We start from the raw sequence: 21624 nt of genomic DNA on the forward strand, positions 1-21624 counted from the left end.
ATCCATTGTACTTGTTAAGCTCTGTCATATGCCTTGTTTATTCTCAAGTAGATTAGGAAGATTTCAAAGATGCATCTTAGAAAACCAAAAAGTAATCAGATGATTTGTACACAAAACCATTGTAATTTATCTGGTTAGTTAGAAAGCCTGTGTGTGTGTGTGTGTGTGTGTGTGTCAAGTCTCTCAAGAGTTCCAGTTAAATTACAAGTTTATTTTATAATTATATTTGTACTTCATTTAATGTACATCTTTTGTATTGGATATTAAACTAAGTGTATGTAGGTTTGGTACAAATTGAGTTTGAAGGATAAGGATAATTTTTAATACTTGTATTGTATTTTAAATGTGTAGCCAAATGTTCCGTGAAGAATTGGAAAGAATATTTGAGTCGCAAAATGAAGGTTATAATCCTGCCAGCCTATCAGCTTTACAGCAAGTTCGTGACCTTCTCCTCCCTTCTCGTGGATCATCAGCTTATCAAGTATCTCGAAACATAATTCCAATCAATGACATTCGTGGTGTTGATTGCCTCAAATATGGAAAAGGAGAGAAATTACTAAGATGTAAACTTGCTTCTGTTTTTAGGCTTCTAGATATGCATGGTTGGACAGAAAATGTTTATAATCACATCACGGTAAGCTTACTAGTTTGTAGTTGTGCAGCATTATAATGGTGTGACTCAGATTTCATTATCATTGTTTATGGTATCATTCTGACATTTTACTTGTGAAGAAGATTTGTCTTCTAAAAGTGGTGCTTCAAAGCAGGGCTATAAAATATTAGTTTGGATAAAAATTTGTCAAAGCTTAACAGTGAGGTTTGGTATGCTGACTTTTTCTTTTATTAATTTTTTGTAAAGTTCATTTTAGTGCTAGAATGAATAGAATTCTTTCCTTTGTCTAGCAAAATTGGAATATAAGTGTGTGTGGTTCATATCTCAAAGTTCTCAAAATATTTTGATAAATCAAGTAAGCAGTCAAACAGATAGTTGAAACTTGGTTTAAAAAAGAATGATTTTTTAAAACATTTGTGAACTGTTTGTTTACTTAGAACATTGCATAGAATAAAAGTAAATATCAGCTGAGGATGCCTCAACAATTAAAGAAATTTGTGTTTATACAGGATATCCTGTTCAAGAATTTTGAGAACACTTGAAAAATCATACTAAAGTTTTTATTGAGAATACTATAATTTTTCACAATTTCCAAATATTCTCAAGATTAATTTTTGATAGATTTGATAAATCAATTGAACATTGTTAACTGATAAGATCATTGTTTTGTCACATGTTCAGCCAAAATAGATTCATTAATTTTATGTTTATGTATAGTACTTTTACATTTTTAACTCTAAATTTTAAATACCTACATGTGTGATCAATGTAAGATGAAGTGCAATTGATAGAATATTATAGATCTCATATTTATCATCCTTTTGGCTTTGTTTTTAAGATGTAGGAAATCATGCAACTCCTGGTTACAAAAATAGTATGCATTCTTTGGATTTGAATTATTTTAAAGTGTTATCTTAGAATTATTCAAAAGATTTATAATTAGCAGTGTAATAAGATGATGTATCACAACAGATCAAATTACATTTGAATAGTTTTATAGATAATATGAAGATATGCCTATTATGTGGTTAGTGTTTCCACACAAAAAGGTTATATATTTAAACAATGGAATTGAAGTAGAACTGGATGATGAATGTGGTTTTGGTAAAACTCCATGTAATTGCTGTTTAATTTATGTTGGTCAGATATGTAGAACTTTAGCATTTTAGAACTAAGAAATGTAGATGTGCTATAAATAACATACCATTAATGAACAGGCTTTGGCTGAACATGTGGCAAGCACCATTTACTTTACCAATTGGCATGATGTTCAAGTAGTTAATCAGATTAATCATAAAAAAATAATTAAATATTAGATAATCTCTGGAAATCAAAGGAAAACTACAGTGTTATAAATAAGTTGGTTCTATGGATGTTATAGATTTCAATTTTGGTAAATCTATTTTGTGTGTGTAGAGATTGTAACAAGTTGGTTAATGATATTAAATTATTTAGAATGTTTATACACGTGTAAGTGCTCAGTATTTCAGAACTTGCTTCTAATGATGGAAGTGTAGGTAACTTCTGAAATGTAGAGAATTTCTTAATAGGGATTGCTCTATTTAATTACTTTTATTTTGTGATACATTTTAACATTGTGCATTGTTTTTTAAATTTTTAAGTTTTGGGTAAGTGCTATTTTGTAATTGTATATTTTGATGTACGTACATTGAATGTTTGTAGTTACAGAAAATGTAATATTTTATCCCTCCCCTTTTGATATTGTATTGAAACCTGTTTAACAAATTTCTAACTTCTATTACTGGAAGTAGTTTGTTTGCTAACCACACTTCAGGAATAAAATATTTTTGTTGTTGACAGTATTGTTATTCCCTTTAAGACAGAATATTTTGTTTTATAGGCTATTATAGTGCTCTTAACAAGTGTCATAACTAGAGAAAGTGGAAGTTTGGAATTAAGTAAAAATATAACCTGTGTTTGTATATATTTATCTTATTTCTTAAGTTAAGAGTGAGTCCAGACCAGGAACATTTCTTGCTCAACCCATTTGGCCTACAATATAATGAAGTCACTGCTGCCTCGCTACTCAAGGTTGACATGCAAGGTAATGTGGTAGACTCTGGGACCACTAACTTCAGCTTCAACTGGGCAAACTTCATTCTTCACTCGGTTATACATGCAGCTCGCCCAGACGTGAATTGTGTAGTTCATATTAAGCACCCAGCATGTGTTGCGGTGAGTTGTATGGGTCATAAGGTAACTGATGATTAATATTTTAAAACTATCATAACTGTTACATGCTTATTAAGAAATTCATGATGATGAGAAAACCCACTTGTAGAGAATTATATATGTAAAAAACAGCTGGTATGGGTAGAGAAAGCACTATGTAGAGGAGTGAACAACATTTTGACGTTTTTCAGTCATCGTCAGGTTCACAAAACTTTGGGGTAAACAAAGAACATAAGCCATTAATAAATTTATTAAATCCAAATTAAGTACTGTACATACGAGAAAGTGAAGTGGTTAATATTCAAGGTGTTGGTGTGGGTGGAAGGCATTGTATGATGTTACTTGCTGGTAGGAGAAGGGGCAGAATGAACTTCAACTTCACAGTCATCATCATAGGCTGCAGAAGGACTGGCAAGAGGATCCATTGGAGTAGGTGAGTCAACACCTTTCTCCTCAGTTGACACTGTTAATGGTAGTTCATCAGAAATGATGGTTGTGTAGCAGATATTTCTGCATCTGTCATCTTGGGCAGGAGAAACTAATGGATCAGCAATGTCAACATCATCATTGTGGCTAGGAAGAGTTGCAGCAGAAAGCAATGGTACAGCCTGTGGTTTGCTAAACAATGGTGTTACTGTTTGCTTAACATGCTTTTTTTTTATGAACTTCTTTAATAGGGTACTTTCAATATTGCACTCAAGTTTAAGGCTCTGATCACAGTGTGTAATTTTTAGTTAAAATTTTCAAGCTTCATCAAATAGGGAGTGAATCTGATAGCATTTTCTGTGTTAAAAACAATTGCAGCTCTGTTGGGTTCTTTGTCATCATCTCTCTTCATCAGCAGTCTGTTCTTGGCTGTAATTTAATTTATTGGTTGTTAATGGTGTGGTGATGTCAATAAGTCATTGATGTCTTGCTCTTCAATTCTGTTAAATCCAACATGATGTGCTGATGATACAATTTCTTTTATAACAGGTTCCATGTTAAGGACATCTTGAAAATCATGCATGCATTTTGGTCACAGTTTCTCTAAACTTCATTCATACTTGAGGTGGTAACTGTCTTCCAAGACTGCTGTATGGTGCCCTTGGTATTGAACAGTATCAGAAATCTTTGACTGAGGTGTTTCTTTTTTGTCTACTACCTTGATCATTAGCTTAAAGATGAATTACAAATAATACACTTTAAAAGTAACTGTAACCCCTTGATTCATGGATTGGATGAAAGAAATGTTTGGGGGAAGAAACTCCACACAAATGTTCAGTTGATAGGATGGTTTTATGCATTGTTGACAAGCAGCATTGCTTTATAGGAAAGATTTTTCATAGAAAAATCTAATGCAGGGCAGAGAAAGTTGTTAAACTAATCTTCAAAAATTATTCCTGTTGCCCAAGCCTTCTTTTTGGACCTTAAAATGAGTGGCAGATTGGTCTTGATGTACTCCTTAAGTGCCTATGGATTTTCAGAATGACAAATCATAATAGGTTTCAACATGAAATCACACTGCATTGCCTCCCAGAATTAGGGAAACTGTCTTTCAAGGATTTTTGATCTGGTACTGACTTCACCTGACACCTAACAGTACTGTCCTGTCTGATATCTTCCACAGAGACTAGTCTTGTCAACATTGAAACCTTGACAGATCTTATATCCTTTTTGTTCAATAAGACCTTTTAGAACTGGTAAGTACATGGCTGCTGCCTCACTGATAATCTTTAGGCTGTGTAGGTTGTGCATTTTTTCAAACTTGTCAATTCAGCAGTTGCTTGCAGTAATAGTTGTAGTATCTTTAGTAGTTATACTAGGCCCTGGTTCTGTTTGTTTTCATTTCTGCAAGTCTTCAAATAATGAAGTGTCTTTTCCTGCAAAACCATGTTAGTCATTGGTAAATCCTTCCTGCCATCCACTTGTGGAGCTAACAGACATTCCATTTCTTCTGTTATGTTAGGGCAATGCCTAGTTGATAATCTAGCAGATGCAGTTGTTGAAGACTTAGCACTGTGGATAATGATTCTTCTTGTTAGTTGCTGCTGTTGATTTTGATTTCCTTATGTATCAATACACTTTTTCACATCTACCAAATTAGCATGTACCATGAGCATACATTGGACATGCTAATTCATGGTCTTTCTAGCACTATGTTTTGTGGTCCTGAACTAGTGTACTTCACTCACATGTCTAGCCCAACGCATTGCTTACTATTTTACTTTTATAGCTTTACTTTTCATCTGGAGATATATTAAGTTGTTCAAAAATTAATGGCAAATATTTATATTAAAATTTATCATTTATAGGGATAAGAAACTTCTCTTTTTTATGACTTCATGTATACCATTGAAAAACTAAAGCTGTTATATTCATTAGTGCTTTTATTCTTTTCTAAACCTTTATTTCCAATATTTCAGACTGTTACTATTAATGATGGGAAAAAAATGTGTATCATTTTTTGCATGAATTTAAACTTGGTCATAATGTATCGCAAACAGCTCACAATATAAACCAACCACCTCTGAATGTACCATACTGCATTGATTCTAAAAGTTTTGTAATGGAGGCATGAGCCACGAACAAAAGGCATCTTGGAATTTCCATAATTTCGGACCATTTCTAGCAAATTGGTCAAGTTTTTTAAAGCTTGACAAGTGGGGTTAACATGAACTCAGTGAAAATCAGAAAAATGGCCATTGTGAATTGTGCTCTGAGCATTTATGCACATTTGGGAAATTAAACTTTAATTGGTTTCAGTAAAATAACTGCTGGCCATCTAGTGGTAGATGATTATCTGGGAACAGTAGACTTATGTTTTGAATCATGTTTTCATTTCATGTCTTATTTGTTACTTTAGTGTAGTGTCATCTGGCTGCTAAAAATTGTGGTTTGTTACAAAAGCATTTTGTCACAGTAAAGATTACTCATGAAATTCAAACTGTTTTATTAAGTTTTATTGTAATAAAATTATTTCTTGATAGGTATCAGCATCCAAATATGGATTGCTTCCTACTTGCCAGGAAGCTGTCATTGTTGGAGAAATTAGCTATCATGAATACCAAGGGATTATTGTTGATCGTGAAGAGCGTGACCTAATTACCAAAAATCTTGGCCCTGTTAACAAGGTAAATTTGAAATATTATTTAGGTGTTTGTGATTGAAATTTTGAGTAGTATCTTGATTGGGAAGAAGTCGATCACAAACATTTTGATCTGGGTAAAGAGGTTAGAAATATTGTTCAGATGTTAAAGTTTGGAAAAGTGTACTGGCCAGGAAGAAAGAGTTAGTCAATAATTTTGACTTGGGTAAATAGATTAGAATTATTGTTTGAATGTTGCTTGTGGTTAAACTTTTGAACAGTATCATGATCAGAAAGAAAGGGAGTTGGTTATAAGAATCTTGGTTCTGTTAAATAAGTTTGATATTGTATGGATTTTGGAGTAGTGTGTTTCAAACCTTACCAGAATGGTGGACATTCAGGTCACTGTGAGTACACACTTTGAAGTTAAGTTTGAAAATTTACTTACAAAATATAAAAAGTGCTTCTGTTTTTTGCATGCAAGTGTTCATAAATACTATTTTACAAGTAGTTCATACAGCCCTGTCAATAAATGGTATTATATCCAGTATTTCTGTATGTCAGAGGAGAGGTTTTAAAGGAATGACAAAAAGAGTGCTGTATCATTTGTTGGAAATATTGTTTTCACATTGTATTAGATTTTCATTTCATAACATTACAGTAATTATAACCTTCAGTTGATGCTTGTACATGCACGATTATTCGGTTAGTCTCCCTTTTTGTCCAGTGATCTAACATGAATGAACTACAAATGTAATATTACTTAGTTTTTTATCATTTTATTAATTATTCAAAGATATGGGACAATACTTTATCAATTTAACTTAGTGTGCATTGGATTGGTTCTTTGGATCAACCATATATTTGAGAAGAAATAATGATCATTGATCTTATGCATTGACACAAGAAGTAACAAGCTTTTAGTAAAATGTATGCATCTCTTGCACACAAAAAATCAGGTGAATTAAAAAGGTGTTTATACATGTGATGTTTCTGTGGATTGGCAATGTCAGCCTGATTCAGGTTCTGACAAGTTTGGGGTGTAACAGATGTATGAAGGATAAAACCACTTGTGTCCATCCATCATATAGTTTGCATATTTATTCTATAATCTCTAAAATTCATATGTATTGTTTCTTGTTTTTTTTTCACTATCCATCTTTTTTATGTATTGTATTTACTCTCCTATACCTTGAACTGTCATTGAATCAGCAGTACAGTGTAAAATTAATACTTTGTAACTGAGATGAGGTACATAATACCATGTTGAATGGCACTTTGTAAAATATTATGATTTGTGCACTTTGACCTCCAGCTGTGCACAGGGTTAAAATAACAAGTGACAACAGATTTAAATGTGCTTCATTCAAGAACTTTATCTTGTGATACTTGGTTGAACTTGCTTTCTCATGTAAGTGACCATGTGTATTCTTTTATTTGCTGTGTATATATCTACAATATTCAAATCTCTTAGAAACTACAACTGGAAAGAAAAAATACTGACCTGTTCATTTTTGGTATGAGAAGCACTGTTATTCCATTTGCATTTTAATAATTGTTTTATGAAAGAAAAAATTCCACAATTGATATTTTTGCATTGCATAATAGTTACATAGTTTATTTTCTAAATAAATATTAATTTGTGTCATGTCTAAATGTATAAACTGTAAACATTGTTTGTTTATATTTTATTTCTCCTATTCATGTATCAGCTTTTCCTGTTTTTATTAGTTTGATATTTGTGTTTCTTTGCTCTTTCTGTTCGATTGTGAATTTAATTGAATATAATTATTGTACCACCTCAGAAGAACCTTGAGATTGGGATAGGATCTAAAGCCAGTGGTTATTGGAAAAGCACTGTTAATTTTAACAGTGAGTATTCTGAAGTTTGGTATTGCTGTATGCAGCCCAGTTATGTATTTGAAAGTAATGAGTTGGGTCCATTCAAAGTTGATGGAGCAACCTTAACTCTAATTACTTGCAAGTTTGGGATTTTGTGGTAATGATATTCTCTGATGAGACTTTGTAGAATGGATGGCAACTACCTGTTGTTGAGACACAAGTATAGAGGGCAATATTTTGAAAGATATTTAAGACCAGTTAAACATTTCACTTTATATTAAATTTACTTGTAAATAACCATGTGACTTTTGTGGGTGTTTTTGTAGCTAGAAATTGATTATTCTGTAGATAAACATTAGTTTTCAGAAACCTTTTGCAGATACAGTACTGCCATTTTAGGTACTTGTGTTTTTATCAGAAAGTTGTTGTATTCCATATTTTGATTCAGTTTTTATATTTCATTCAGCAGTATTGACCTTTTTAGTGAAATCAACTATCTTAACCCTTTTGCAATGGTTGGTTCTAAGGCCATGTCATTGTGTTTGTTGACTTGCATTCAAAATTTTATTGAACTACCATTTTATGAATTTATCTTAAGTTTGTGATCAAACTGTAGATTATAATTGAAACTTTACAAGTTGATGTTTAATACAAAAGTAAGTATTAAAAGAACACATCTAAATAGATTTTAGTGAGTCAAATGATATGTTGAATGTAGCACTGTTTAAAATTAGATGCTCATGATGTTAAAATACTGTTTGTATAATTTCATACAAATTAGGAACTCAAATCACTAATATTGACAAACTAGAACATACAAAAGAACCTTGTATCTTTTTATTTTGCATGGCTTATGTATTGAATAAAACATGGTGTTCAACTCTTTCCATTTTTGTTTGAAACGGTCCCTTATATACACTCCAGCATATGATGTGAATAACCAAGCAACAGCTTAGAATATCCTCAAAGTGGCTTTGATTACCATTTTAATTTTTAAAAAGGCTTCCATATCCTTTGAAATCCAAGATTTCAACGATGTAAATGTTGTCTTTAGTCTGCTTGAAGTTTCTTATTTTATAAAATCTAAATAAATCTTAGTTACCAAGCGTAATAAATTAGTGGAATTCTATAGTATCATACAGTGTAGTAATTTACAGTTTTTTGAGTTATTTAACTCTGTGTGTTTGTGTGTCATATCCTCCATGCATGAAGTTTTAAAAGGCTTAACAACACATGTCTAGCACAACTGAATACAAAGGTCGTGGTGAGAAGAGATAGTTTGCTTTACTTCATGACTTATTGTTCTATGTTTAATTTATTTCTAAATAGTAATTAGCTGCATGCATATATATAATGTTAGTAAGTGAAATGTGACTGTGTATCACAAAATACTAGTCCAGTAAAATACAGCCAAGCCAGGGAAAACTGAGGGGCAGTTTTATATTGCTAGGTAAGTGACTTGAGTGCATGGGCACTGTGTCAGTGCAAGCTATGTTATGTTAGCTATGCACGACTTGAAGGTGGGAAAAAAAGTTCATATATAGCATTATGAGGTTTAAGCTACTTAGACTAAACATTTGTATTTTTGTGTTATAATATGTAGTCATTCTAGCACAAAAAAGCATAATTTACACTTCCTAATTTTTTTATGATGGTTACAAGGTTGGTTAAGTGACGGATCCCACAGAGTATAGAAAACATAAGATATAAGGTTTTACTGAAAATCATTTGATATGTATTTAGAAGGTTTGAGATACAAATAGTATTTGAGATTGTTTGACCATAATAGGGTATCACTTTGCATTTGGACTGGTAACAAAACACCCTGTTTTCACAAAAAAATGTTTAGTGAAAATATTTCATTAAAAATTGATTTTTTTTGTTTACAAAATACTTGTAATCTTTACTGAAACTCTACCAAATTTTGTGCACATGGTGTATCAAAAGGTGTAGCACAAATACTTGACACATACAAGTGTGTAGATGGACTTGCAAACATTATACTGAGCCCCCTGTAAAAGGGTTAATCATGTGTCACAGATAAAGGATTTGAGCTGATAATCATTGATTAAACTGTTTACAAAATGACTGAACTTTGTTTCATATCATGAAAAGTTTATAATCTTTGTAGAAAAGAAAAAGTTACATGTAAACCCTCTTTCTGTAAGATTTCAAACCCAATAGAACTTTTTTTCTTAGCATATGGACTGTCAAATTTCTTACTGACATATCAGCAACACTTGTCTTTATACATTTGAAATATAACAGTTTTAGCTTTGGACAAAAACAGGATTTAAAAAAGTGCAAATGCAACAGTGTGTATATGGGTCAGACAATTCATAAATTAAAATGTTTGAATGAACACAAATTTACACTACAATACAATACAATTTACAGTACAATAAATAGGCTACCCTTGATCATGTGTAACAGAATTTGTATTTAACTATAACCACCCTATTCCATGGAATGAGACCAGTTTCTCCCTTGTTCACAGATTTTTTTTAAATAAAGGTGCAGGTCAAGGATTTTAGTCTTTCAGTTGTATTTTAAGTGTATAAATATATATATAATTTATATTTACATTATTTTACGTTGTGTGCTATGGGTGTATGAATACATGTAGTTATTGGTGGTGTTTTGTTTAAATAACATTAATTTAAAATTGATATGTATAATGTGTTAATGGAATAAAATATAGTAAATACTGTTTCTACTTCTGCATGGTGTGATGGACTGAACAAATAAGGCAAAAACATTTAACAGAATATTTTTGTATTAATAAATAATAGTGAATTAAGTTTATTACTTTTATTAGATTTAGTAATATTTTAATTGTTTTAAAAATGTTATCCACTGATAACTTGTTTAAAGTGTATAATACTAATAATTTCAACAGTAATAAGTTAAAAATAATTTCTTATGGTAATTAGATTTGATCCAATGGTAGTACTTTGAATTTTGTTTCCATTATTTTTATACAGGGCAAATCACAACATAAAACTTTGTAGGGTACTTTAAAAAACATGTTTCAGAGCTGGCTGAATATGAGTAAGATTGAGATTCCTGTGAATTATTCCAGTGTAAATTGGAAAATATTTCAGCATGATGAAACAACTGGCAGATGAAATACCTTCATCATCATAGGCTCTTGTGGTCTACACACAGTTTAGAAGGGTTATTATTACTGGTGCCATTTTATATGAATGGAAAATTGAGCATTTTTTGTCATATTTGTACTACTATTTTTTTTATAGATTCTGCTAAAGTTTATTGACCACTTGTTTTAGTTATTTTTATTAAAACATAGAACAGTAAATGAAGAAATATAAGGAAACAGTGATCTCATTTGTTTACATAGTTTGTATTTGTTTGTCGTAAGTTGCTAAACCTCAGGGAATTTTACATGTTTAGGATATAAAATAAATTGTTTTATATATGCATTGTAAATAAAAAATAACAAATTACAATATCAGTATACCATAGAAATCCATTAATTTATTTCGTTTTGTAACAACTATATTTGGGTGTAAAAATATTTTTCAATCACTATTTTGTTTTACTTCTTCTTGAGTCTAGAACCAAAAATCTATTTTTGATACATTAGTATTATATTATTCCAATAAAATTAATGAAATGATCTGAGATTCCTATGCATAGAAAAACTTGTAACAATAGAGTTAATGACACCAAAAATTGGATGCAACTTGTGTTACAATTCATTACTGGTATTAGTAGCTAGCTGAAGACAGCTTATATAACTGGACATATTGTAAATTATTATTATATATACCTGTACCAAACTGTTGCTAGTTATTAGTTTTGATCATTGGGGAGTTTTACTAACATGCTTTTATCCTCTAAAGATTTTTGAACAGAAAACTCTGATCTCTGTGGAGACCATGTTTATGTTACTAATGATTCTATCAATACAGAATGTTGAATAAAGGATTAGGTAGTTCACGCATACTTCAGTATATGGTTTGAATTTAGAGCTCGAAGATTACTTTTTCTAAGTAACTTTAAATAAAAGTGATAGTAATTACAGTTCACTTGTTTAATGTGGTGCACATCTTAAAAGTTTTTGTTCATAAAATCTGTGTGTGTGTGTATCTATATCTATAGGTATTGCATGTATGTGTGTAATATCTGAATCGTTAATGTGTCATGTACCAGCTAGCCTGAGTCCTTGATGGGCACTGGATATAGGATATGAAGTGTGGATGGCATATTCTCTGTTTTTATTCATGGGTTTTTATAATTTTTATTCATTGGATTCTGTTTTACCATATTTTCAGTATCTCTGGGTTGTGTTTAACTATGTTTATCAGATTTTTAGAATCATTGTTAATTGCAAGTATTATTATAATAATTATAATTGAATAATGCTTGCAGATCTTGGTGCTGCAGCATAATGGGATAGTGGTGTGTGGAGAAACCATTGAGGAAACCTTCAGTATGTTGCGTCATGTGATTACTGCTTGTGAAACACAGGTACTTTTCCTTTTGAAATTGCTAAAAAGTTTGTTTTACTACATGGTAAGACAATGGGCTGTCTGTATTCTGTCAGTTAGGTAATAGAAATCTGGATATTTTTGTGCTGTAAGTACATAACCTTAACATGAATCACTGCAGGTGACATACTTAGAATATAGAAATATGCCTACCTTAATAAATTGAGTTATTTGAAGCTTGATGATACTGGTTATTGAACGTTTAGAAGATTTAGGTGCAAAAATAAAAAAATAGTATTTTGTTCTCAATGATGGACTTAAAGGACTTCTTTCCTGAAAACTTCCAGTGATAATCAAAACATGCAAAACACTGTTGGGGTACAAAAATTAGGTTAATTGTATTTATACATATAAGGTTTTATTCAAGATACTTTATTTTTCACAACTATTGAGGTTAAAATAAATTCATTTATTTTGTAAATTTTTTTATCCCTCACCACAGCAGTAACCATGTCTACTTGTTAATTTGTAAATATTCATTTTCCATATAACTAGAATTACAATAAATTTTAAGCAGTCTTAATTGGTAATTTCTTGATGAAATGGGGAAGAACCCTTTTGATTTTGGGGTTAAAAGGTCACAATGACCATTTATAAAAAATACAAGATTGGTTTTTGTACATGAGGAAATATCACAAAATACACACGTACATTTGTATACTAGAACCACAAAAGCTAAAGCTAATGGTTGGAGGGATCAGCCAATTTATTAATGGTTATTTTTATTTATATATGAGCATGTTCTTATAGCAGTGAAACATTTATGTAAATTGCTGTTTTGTTCAGGTTCATCTTATGCCCATTGGTTTGGATAACATTCAACTGATGTCAAAAGAGGAGCAGCAACAAGTAAGAGATATGGTGAGAGGTCAGCAGGAGACAGAGAAAATTCCTCTGTCCCCTGGAGCAGAAGAAAAGGAAAAAACAGAAGGAAATGAAAAGCTGGTAAAGAGCAAAGTTTGGGACTTGGAGTTTGAAGCCCAGATGCGTTTACTGGAAAATGCTGTAAGTAGTTTAACTAGAGTTTAGAATTCGAATGAATTTTAAGTGTTAGGATCAAACAACTTGCAGTGTGGAAAACGTGGGTAAATTTGAACTGTTGTGACTTGATCATTAATGTTGATCTTCAAAAACAATCGTTGCTGTTATAGGCCATTATGCAAAAATATTCTTGTCAAAGGGAGTGTTACTTTGAAGATATTGTGTTGTTTAGCAGTGAATAGAATAAAATATATACAAAATACCTAATGCTAGTTGTTTTTTGGATAGTCTTCCACTAAAGAATACTTATTTGAGGAAAGAATGGTTGTGCTACCTTTTGATATATTTGCTAAGGCAACAGTGTTTCAAGTGATATGTTTGGAGACACAGTAAATGCTATTACTGAAGAGTCTTGAGTTTATTGGGGTAAAAATTAACCATAGAATCAATAACATATATTGGGAAAACATGGAGTTATAACACTTCCTCCTGCTGTTATGTCTGATCTGGAAGACCCTCATATAGGGATCCTATATTAGAAACTATATATCTGACAGGACAGTTGCTGTTACATACTTTAGATGCAATATTGAGATACATGTTTGAGGTTCAATGTACTATTAACAGTGGATATGACCACTTATACAGAAGTCCTACAAAAATATGTAATTAAAACAATGGTGTGTTAAAATCATTCAGCCTATGAAGAACTATATCCTACAGGCATGGGTGGACTTGAGACCAAAGAGCCAGCTGTTTGAGTGAATCAAGGACATGCTGTGTTTAAATCTAGACTTGCATCAAAACATCTTTAATGTATAATAACCCTCTGGAACAAGATGTTTTCTCCATAATTACCTGTGACAGCAATTAATGGTTTCTAAAGATAAAAAAATCTACTCATTGCTCAATGAAATTGGTAAAAATCATGTATCTGTTATGCTAGATTTTATTTTTGAAAGTGCTAATGCTTTGTACCTTTTGTGGAAACTGCTTTTCTACTGTTACATATCTACTGATTATTTGTAAAGAGGGCCTGGCATGGCTAGGTGGTTAGGGTGCTCGTTTCGTAATTTGAGGGTTGTAGGTTTGAATTCCTATCACACCAAACATGCTCACCCTTTCAGCTGTGGAGATGTTATGATATAACAGTCAATCTCACTATTTGTAAGAGTTTAAGCAGTGGGTGATGATAGGCTGTCTTCCCTCTAGTTTTACACTGTTGAATTAGGAACAGCTGGTACAGGTGACCCTTGTGTAGCTCTGGGTTAAATTCAAAAACAAAATATCGATTTGTGAATATTTTTTTCCACTCACACTGACATTCATACAACTTCTGTTGTGTTGTGTCATGTCTAGCAATAACATGTAAAAATATTTTCAGAAGTATGTTAGAAATATGAATTGTGTATAAGATGTTTTGGTAATAAAGAAGCCTTTAGCATGAAACACACATCATTTCATGTTATCGGATAGAAGAGATGGTGATTTTTAGTAAATGTTTTTAAAAATCCATTCTCCTTTAAGATATTAATATATTTTTAACATTACAATATAAGAAATATTTATCATTCATTTCCTAATCAATTACGTTTGTTATTTTCACGTTTTTTGTGCATAAAAAAATTATCTAACAAAGTTATAACTATTCTAATAGGGCCTTAGGACAGGTTATGTGTTTCGTCAATCATTGAAAAGTGAAGACCCACGATTGAGGAGTGATGTTGAAGCTCCACCAGCAGCATCTCTCTCTGGTTATGTAGATGAAGACAAGTGGTTAAGGTAAGCCATAGCAGGCTGAGATAAGTGGAATTCTTTTAACTAAAACAAGGGTAAAGTAGTAAGTGTATTTTTATTTTGCTCATTACTTTTACAAAAATTACAAGTTTCAAAAACCCAACCCATAAAAGAAAAGAAAGTTTACTTAATCATGAGAATTTGAAGTGAACATAAAGTTGTTGGATGTAGTATTGTCATAAATCTTCTCTTGTAAAACTTCAGTTTCTTTGAGTATCAAGAGTGACTTGTAACACAAAAGTTTCCTCCAGTGGAATGCAGAGTTAAACATAAAATTATGATTTTATTTACTTATTTACAAAATTACAGAAATTTTGCCTACAAAAGAGAATGTTTGTTAGGAAAGGCTTGATTAACTCTTTCCACACAGGCTTGATCAATTTGACTGACCACAACCTTTTTATACTTGTATAATGTCTATAGATTTGATACTACTGATCTCCTAAATGCATTTTAAATGTTTGTTTTCAATGTAACTTTATCTGTTATTTTCTCTACCCTAACTTTATACAAGGTTGGTCAATTTGACAGAGCTTTTAACCCCTTCCTCCTCAAAAGAAAGTGAAATAAATCAATTATCCTCCTTTTCTTTCTAGAATGACTTCAAATGGAGTGTGAAATTACTTTTGTTTATCCAAATTAGTTTTAAACTCATAATAGTATACATCTATTTATAAGTAAATTTTATTGTTTTATCGGCCTGTAAACTGTATCTGATTACTACTTTGTCATTATAAGTTGTAAATAACTTAGTCTACAACTCTTGTTATGTTATTAACTCTGTTACCCATGAGTTACTCCAAGATGCTCCCTTGCATACCTTGTGAAATATTTTTATCATATTATTTTTATCTATTCTAATCTTAACTAAACTAACCTAGAGATATTTATTTTTACATTTGAGTCACTTTTATTATAATAAAGAATAAACATGAAAAACAAGAAATATTTACCCAAGTATTTTTTTTCTTGCAGTCAGTTATCAATGATAGTTAACTCTAATTTTTTATACTAATTTAGTAGTGCATTAAATGTTTTATTTAATTAAATAATGCACCAAAAATATAGACTAATAATGTGAAAAAAAATGTTCTCTAACAATCACAATTTTACTGGCTAGCTAACTATGCAACAAAAGCTGTTAAAAATTAATGCAATTGTAATTCCTGTGGGGACTAATGTTGTATTATAAGTGAAATTAACACATATATTCAAAACACACTGATTATAATACAGTGTTATTTGATAAAAGAAAATCTTGCCTTTCTGTTGGTTATAGGTAATATATAATTAAACGTAAGAAGATAACTAATAACAAATCTTGAAAGAGGATGTTAGAGGTGTGTGTGTGTATGTGGTAGGAGGGGTCTGATTTTCTGTTTTGATAGTTCTGTAATCAAATAAAAATTAAAGGCTATAAAGTTTATGGTTTTTCTGAGAAATTTACATTTCCAAGTTTCTTGGATGGTGGTGGATAAAATATAAATTAGAAGATACTGATAGAAAATGTGCTATGTGAATCATACTAGGAGAAATTCCAGCTTTTTTAAAAATGTTGTTTTATAATATTAAAAACTTAAAGCTATGCACTAGTAGAATATGGATTATTAGCTAAAAGTTTATGCTCTACTATACTAATTGTTGTAACATAAACAAAATGTAGTATAATAAAGCTTTGAACATAAGAAACTTAAATGTTTTGTCATGTGCAGTAAGGAATACCCCTGGCAAGAGGGTCAGTATGGTGGAATTTGTTTAAGAATTGAGTAGAATATAACTTTGAATACTTAGCAGACTAATAGTTTCTTTGCTTTCCTTTAACAGTCCTCTGAAGAAGCTGCTGGAAGGTAAAAAGACTCAAGATAAGCTTCGTTGGGTAAATTCTCCCAACATTCAACAGAAAGTAGAAGTTACCGAAACCACCATCACTAGTTCCAAAAAAACCAGCAAGGTATCTCAGTGAAAGGTTGAAATTACTTGTCTAACTGGAATCATGAGTCAATTATTCAAGAAAGAGAGACAGTTATAAGTCATCTCTAGATCTTTCCTTTAGCTTACTTTGTTGTAGAACAGTAACTGGAAACTCAGGCTTTGAGTGTGTAAAGAACACTACAAATATGTTTTATTTTTTCTGAAATGCTGGTAGAGAGCTAACATAAGAAACTGCACTTCATTTAGTGCAGTTTTTATGCTTGTGTTATGTGTTGAGCACTTGGAAATATGTTTTAACTTTATTGGTGTAACTTGTCAATTTTTTGTATGTTTTTCATTTTCAAGAAGAGTCAATCTCGTAACTTGTTTATGCAACCCATGCTGTGAATTGTAATAATTTAGCCCAAGAAAAGGGAATTTTTTTCATATAAATGTTGTAATTTAGTTACTTATACAATAGTGTATTGAAAGTTGGCTTTCCGTAGGACATTTCTATGAAATATATTTAACTTCCTTTTGAATAAAATGTTTACATGTTCATTGCTGCATCAACTGAATAAAAACAGATTTTAATTTTCTTCAAAACAGTTAAATAAGAATGTATAGTAAAGATTTTGAAATATTAACTGAGTAATGATACAGCAGTGATTTTTCTGCATTTTTTGAACAGTGTTACTGCAAGTTGCATTATGAAGTATCGTAGAGTGTCATGCTATTCGAAATTTGTTTTAAAAAGTAATTAACGTAAACTCAAGATCAACTAAGAATGTGTGTAAAGAAAGTAATGTGCTTCCAAGGCATTGTTCAACTGTAGTATGTAAGTCGTAAGCTCTCAAAGTTAATGTTCTTTGCTCATAAACTTTGTGTACTCTTCACTTCTAAAATATACAGGCTGCATTTCATATGCTTAATATTTCTATTTGTTTTTCATATTTTAAGATTTTTGCTCATTTTAATTACTTTGGCAAGTTAAGTTTTTTACCAGATTTGTTTATTTCATCACATGGTCATTGTTGTGATTCCTTGTTTTCACATTCTTTCTTTCTACACTGTTAATTTCTTTCTCTTCTTTCACTCTGGAAGTTATGTGATTTATGTTTGGCATAGTGTATTGATTAAATTGTTCTGTTTTGTACCAACCATGCTATTAAACAGTTAAGGTTGTTTAGTCTAAAAATTTTAAAAATGCACTACTTGTGGAAAGGGGGAAAAAATTGAAATTTGTCATACGATTAATTAGGTAATTTTGATGAAGTTGTAATGGAACTTAACATTTTTGTTTAAATTTTTAATTCTCAATCCAAGTATTTGTGTAGGTACTGATAAATGGAATGAATTTTAAGGTTTCTCAGAATTTGTAACTTTTTCTGTAAACAAAATTGAGAAGGTTTTCTGGATATTTTGTGTGACTTTCTCAATCGGATCACTTGTTCTTTCTTCATGCATCTCGTTACTAGTTGAGAAATGTACTTTTACATCTTTAAACTTAAGGAATTTTGTAAGGTTATTTCATAATTTTACAATTTAATATGAATGTATACATATAGTTTTAAAAATGGTATTTTGAACCTTGTAACTGAAGACGTCATTAGGTTTCCACAGTTACAAAGATGCTTATAAGACTGTAACAAGCTAAACATTAATAGAAATGTATAACACAGATTTGATCCTCTCTCATTAATTTAACAAGAAAATATTTATTACAACAAATGCATGTAAGTTTATGTAGAAAACTATGCAACTTCTTATCAGAAGACAAAAACTTATCTTGAAATCTTAATTATGGACATGTATAGAAAATTTTAAAGTGTTGAAGGTTTTTATATTTACCACATGTCACAATTTATATTTTCCTAATAATGCTTTTATTTGTGTTTAGTGCTGTTATGCTTTAGAAAATGGGAAGTGGGAGCTAATTCATTTGGATACAGCAATTCATAATTTTTACATATGTCATAAAAAGGCTTGTGTTTGTGTAAGCAAGTGTTTTGAAGATATTGAAAGAACGTTGTGTTTTATTAAGTTTTTATTAAAGTTTCTTAGGTCAGAGTTGTTATGTGTTTAGCAAAAAATTCAAGCAACATGTCATTAATATTTATTGTATGTTTGAATCAGACATTATTCTGCAATACTATTCCTTTATGGCCTATTTTAAGGTTGTTTGAAACACTGCTGTGACTAGATAATACAGAATTTTCTTTATTTAATAAGTACATATTAACTGTTACATGGTATATCTTGTATCTTTAGATAATTTACATTAGAAGAAAAATCAAAATATTACTGAATTGACTGGTGCATGAGAAAACTTAATAAAAATAAATTGCCATAACTAAGCAGCTGATGGCATATCTTTGGGTGATATTAATTTTTGCTGTATTTGTTTTGTTGTGTTTTAATGTAAATTATATTTCTGTATTCTACAAGTCATTTGAAGAACCTGGTGTACAAAAATATTAACATTTACTGTTGAGGTGGTTTAAGAAGTTAGTGATACATTGAACTAATGATTTGAAACCCACAATTTTTGTCTTTTTTTTAATGTCTGGTTTTATAGTGGCAGACAAAACCTTGATTTAGTTAATATCAAGATAACCACAGAAGCTTTGTATGATTTAACCTTATTAAACGTATTTCCTCATTCATGATGATTCATTAAAATAATTACTTTAGAGCTGATTTACTGCACGACATTATCCTTTAGTTTTCTTTGTAACCTGCCTCTTTTATTTATATTTAGTATTTTTGTTTCATTTTTTTAATAGTTTTCTTTATACTCTGGTTTTTCTACCTGTAGTTTGATCTGGAGAGTTCCCCACCCCACAGCACCCCAATAAAAACCACCTCACCCCCCCAGTTCCATTCTCCTGATGCACAAACAGAGGTTAGTTTTATTTACTTTGAAATTTTCAACAAATCTTTATAAACAAGGTAAGAAACTGAGAATGTATGTAAATATTGTGTTGTAAACTAGGTGATCTATACTAAAAAAATTTGTTTCAAAGGTTCAGGTCCATTTATATACAATCTGATAGAATGGTAAAAGTATTTAAAGTGTGTACTTGTTATTAAATGTGTTAGAGATGCCAAGTTTCGGATAACTGTGGGAATGAAACTAATTTTGTAACAATTTACGTGCAAGATAATTTAAGCTTATTGCCGAGGAATGTATAACTTTGCTATAGAACTACAGGCTTTGTAGTGCATAAAAGAAAAGCAGACATACTTGCAAAAGTATCAGTACTTATGTTATTTTTTAAGGAAAGTTTAATACTTATTAACTGGAGTTGAGTATCACAAGAAACATAAATGAAACTTGAAGGCCCACAAGAATAATTTAATTCCATGTGAATGACTATGTTCTTTGTATACAGAAGCACAAAAATCCCTGAACTGTTGGAGCATGCTAGTTTGGTTTTGCTAGTGATTTTTGTTACAAGTTCTTTTTTTCTTTTTAATTGTTTGTTTCAGCCAGGCAGTACTGTTGAATTTTTCTTAAGTTTGGCTCAATTTTTATATTTTGTGTAAAGAAACATTTGGTAAAACTTAGTCAGCTATTTGTAGAAAAGTGTAAACTCGAAAGTGTAGAAGAATTTTAAATTGGCAAAATAGCCTGTAAAATTAAACATTTACCAACAAATATAATTAATTAAAAAAAAACTAATTTGAAATTGTATCAATAAAGTGCAGTATAAAGAGTAGCTTTTTTTACTAATAACGGAGTTTGTACAATGGAAAATTGAAATATGTTTATAGTTGGTTTAGCGAAATTGGGCAACTCAAATGTAACAAATGAAAATGTTTAGTTTGTGTACATTTTACATTATTTGGTCTGTATCTTAGTCATATCAAAGAAATTCAGTTTTAAAAAATCTGCATGAAAAAATTTTTTAACAAAGGTTAAATCACAGGATCTCCCTACATCTTGCTAGGCTTTGGGTTCCAGTTGAAGATGTTATTGTTTGTGAGAATTATTTGATTTATAGCATTGTGTCTCCTTAGCTGATAAAGCTGAGTATTTTTCACAAAAGGTATATAATTAGGTTGTGCAACCACTGCCAATTACATCACAAAGGACTACCAGAATAGAAAACTATAAAGGAGTCCATATGACTTAAAGAACTTTTAAATCCAATTGTATGAAGATGGTCATAAGCATTGGAATGTAAATTAAAGATCTCATGTCCTGTGTAGTTTCACTGGCTCATTCTGTCATTTACCGACACATGAAATACTTGTTGGTAGCAGTGAGTATGTGTGAAAGTACCTCTGTTGTACCCTGGTTGTAAGGATGTGTAAATTGTTATTGGTATATTGTATTTGTGCCTTTGATGTGATAAATTTTGCTGTTATATGTTATCAGCAGCTTGTGTTTTGCATATTATTGTATATTCATGCACGTTTCCATGACAAGCCTATGAGACTTAACACTGTTCTCAGTTTGCTGTTAAGTGAGAGTGGAGACATAACTTTGTTCTGGGAAATGCTTTAACCAATACATTCTTTTTTTAATTAAACCAGCTAGTGTGGTTTTTCTGATTGGTGTAGGGAAAATTAAAACTCCAGATTGAATAGCAAGTTTGAAGAGGATTGTTCTCTAACTTATAGCTATGGAAACAAAATTTGTTTCTAATAATCCATTTTATTTATTTCTTAACATTTTTTTAATGTTTCACATGTGGGAA

General features: G+C 30.8%; 1 protein-coding gene across 13 annotated transcripts in view; it reads left to right on the plus strand.

Annotated features, from left to right (window-relative positions):
* LOC143223693 (protein hu-li tai shao-like) overlaps nucleotides 1–21624 on the plus strand; it is a 71953-nt gene that overhangs the window by 27632 nt on the left and 22697 nt on the right. For 7 of the 13 annotated variants that reach the window (XM_076452012.1, XM_076452009.1, XM_076452004.1 and 4 more), the window contains exons 3-10: nucleotides 352–634; nucleotides 2579–2830; nucleotides 5776–5919; nucleotides 12111–12209; nucleotides 13016–13234; nucleotides 14868–14992; nucleotides 16832–16958; nucleotides 19737–19823. In XM_076452012.1, the coding sequence (XP_076308127.1) occupies nucleotides 352–634; nucleotides 2579–2830; nucleotides 5776–5919; nucleotides 12111–12209; nucleotides 13016–13234; nucleotides 14868–14992; nucleotides 16832–16958; nucleotides 19737–19823 (1336 nt within the window). The remainder of the gene's footprint in view (nucleotides 1–351; nucleotides 635–2578; nucleotides 2831–5775; nucleotides 5920–12110; nucleotides 12210–13015; nucleotides 13235–14867; nucleotides 14993–16831; nucleotides 16959–19736; nucleotides 19824–21624) is intronic. The other 6 variants (XM_076452006.1, XM_076452011.1, XM_076452002.1 and 3 more) reach the window with 1 other exon arrangement.

Source organism: Tachypleus tridentatus, chromosome 8 (genome assembly GCF_004210375.1).
Source record: "Tachypleus tridentatus isolate NWPU-2018 chromosome 8, ASM421037v1, whole genome shotgun sequence".
Classification (NCBI taxonomy): Eukaryota; Metazoa; Arthropoda; class Merostomata; order Xiphosura; family Limulidae; genus Tachypleus; species Tachypleus tridentatus.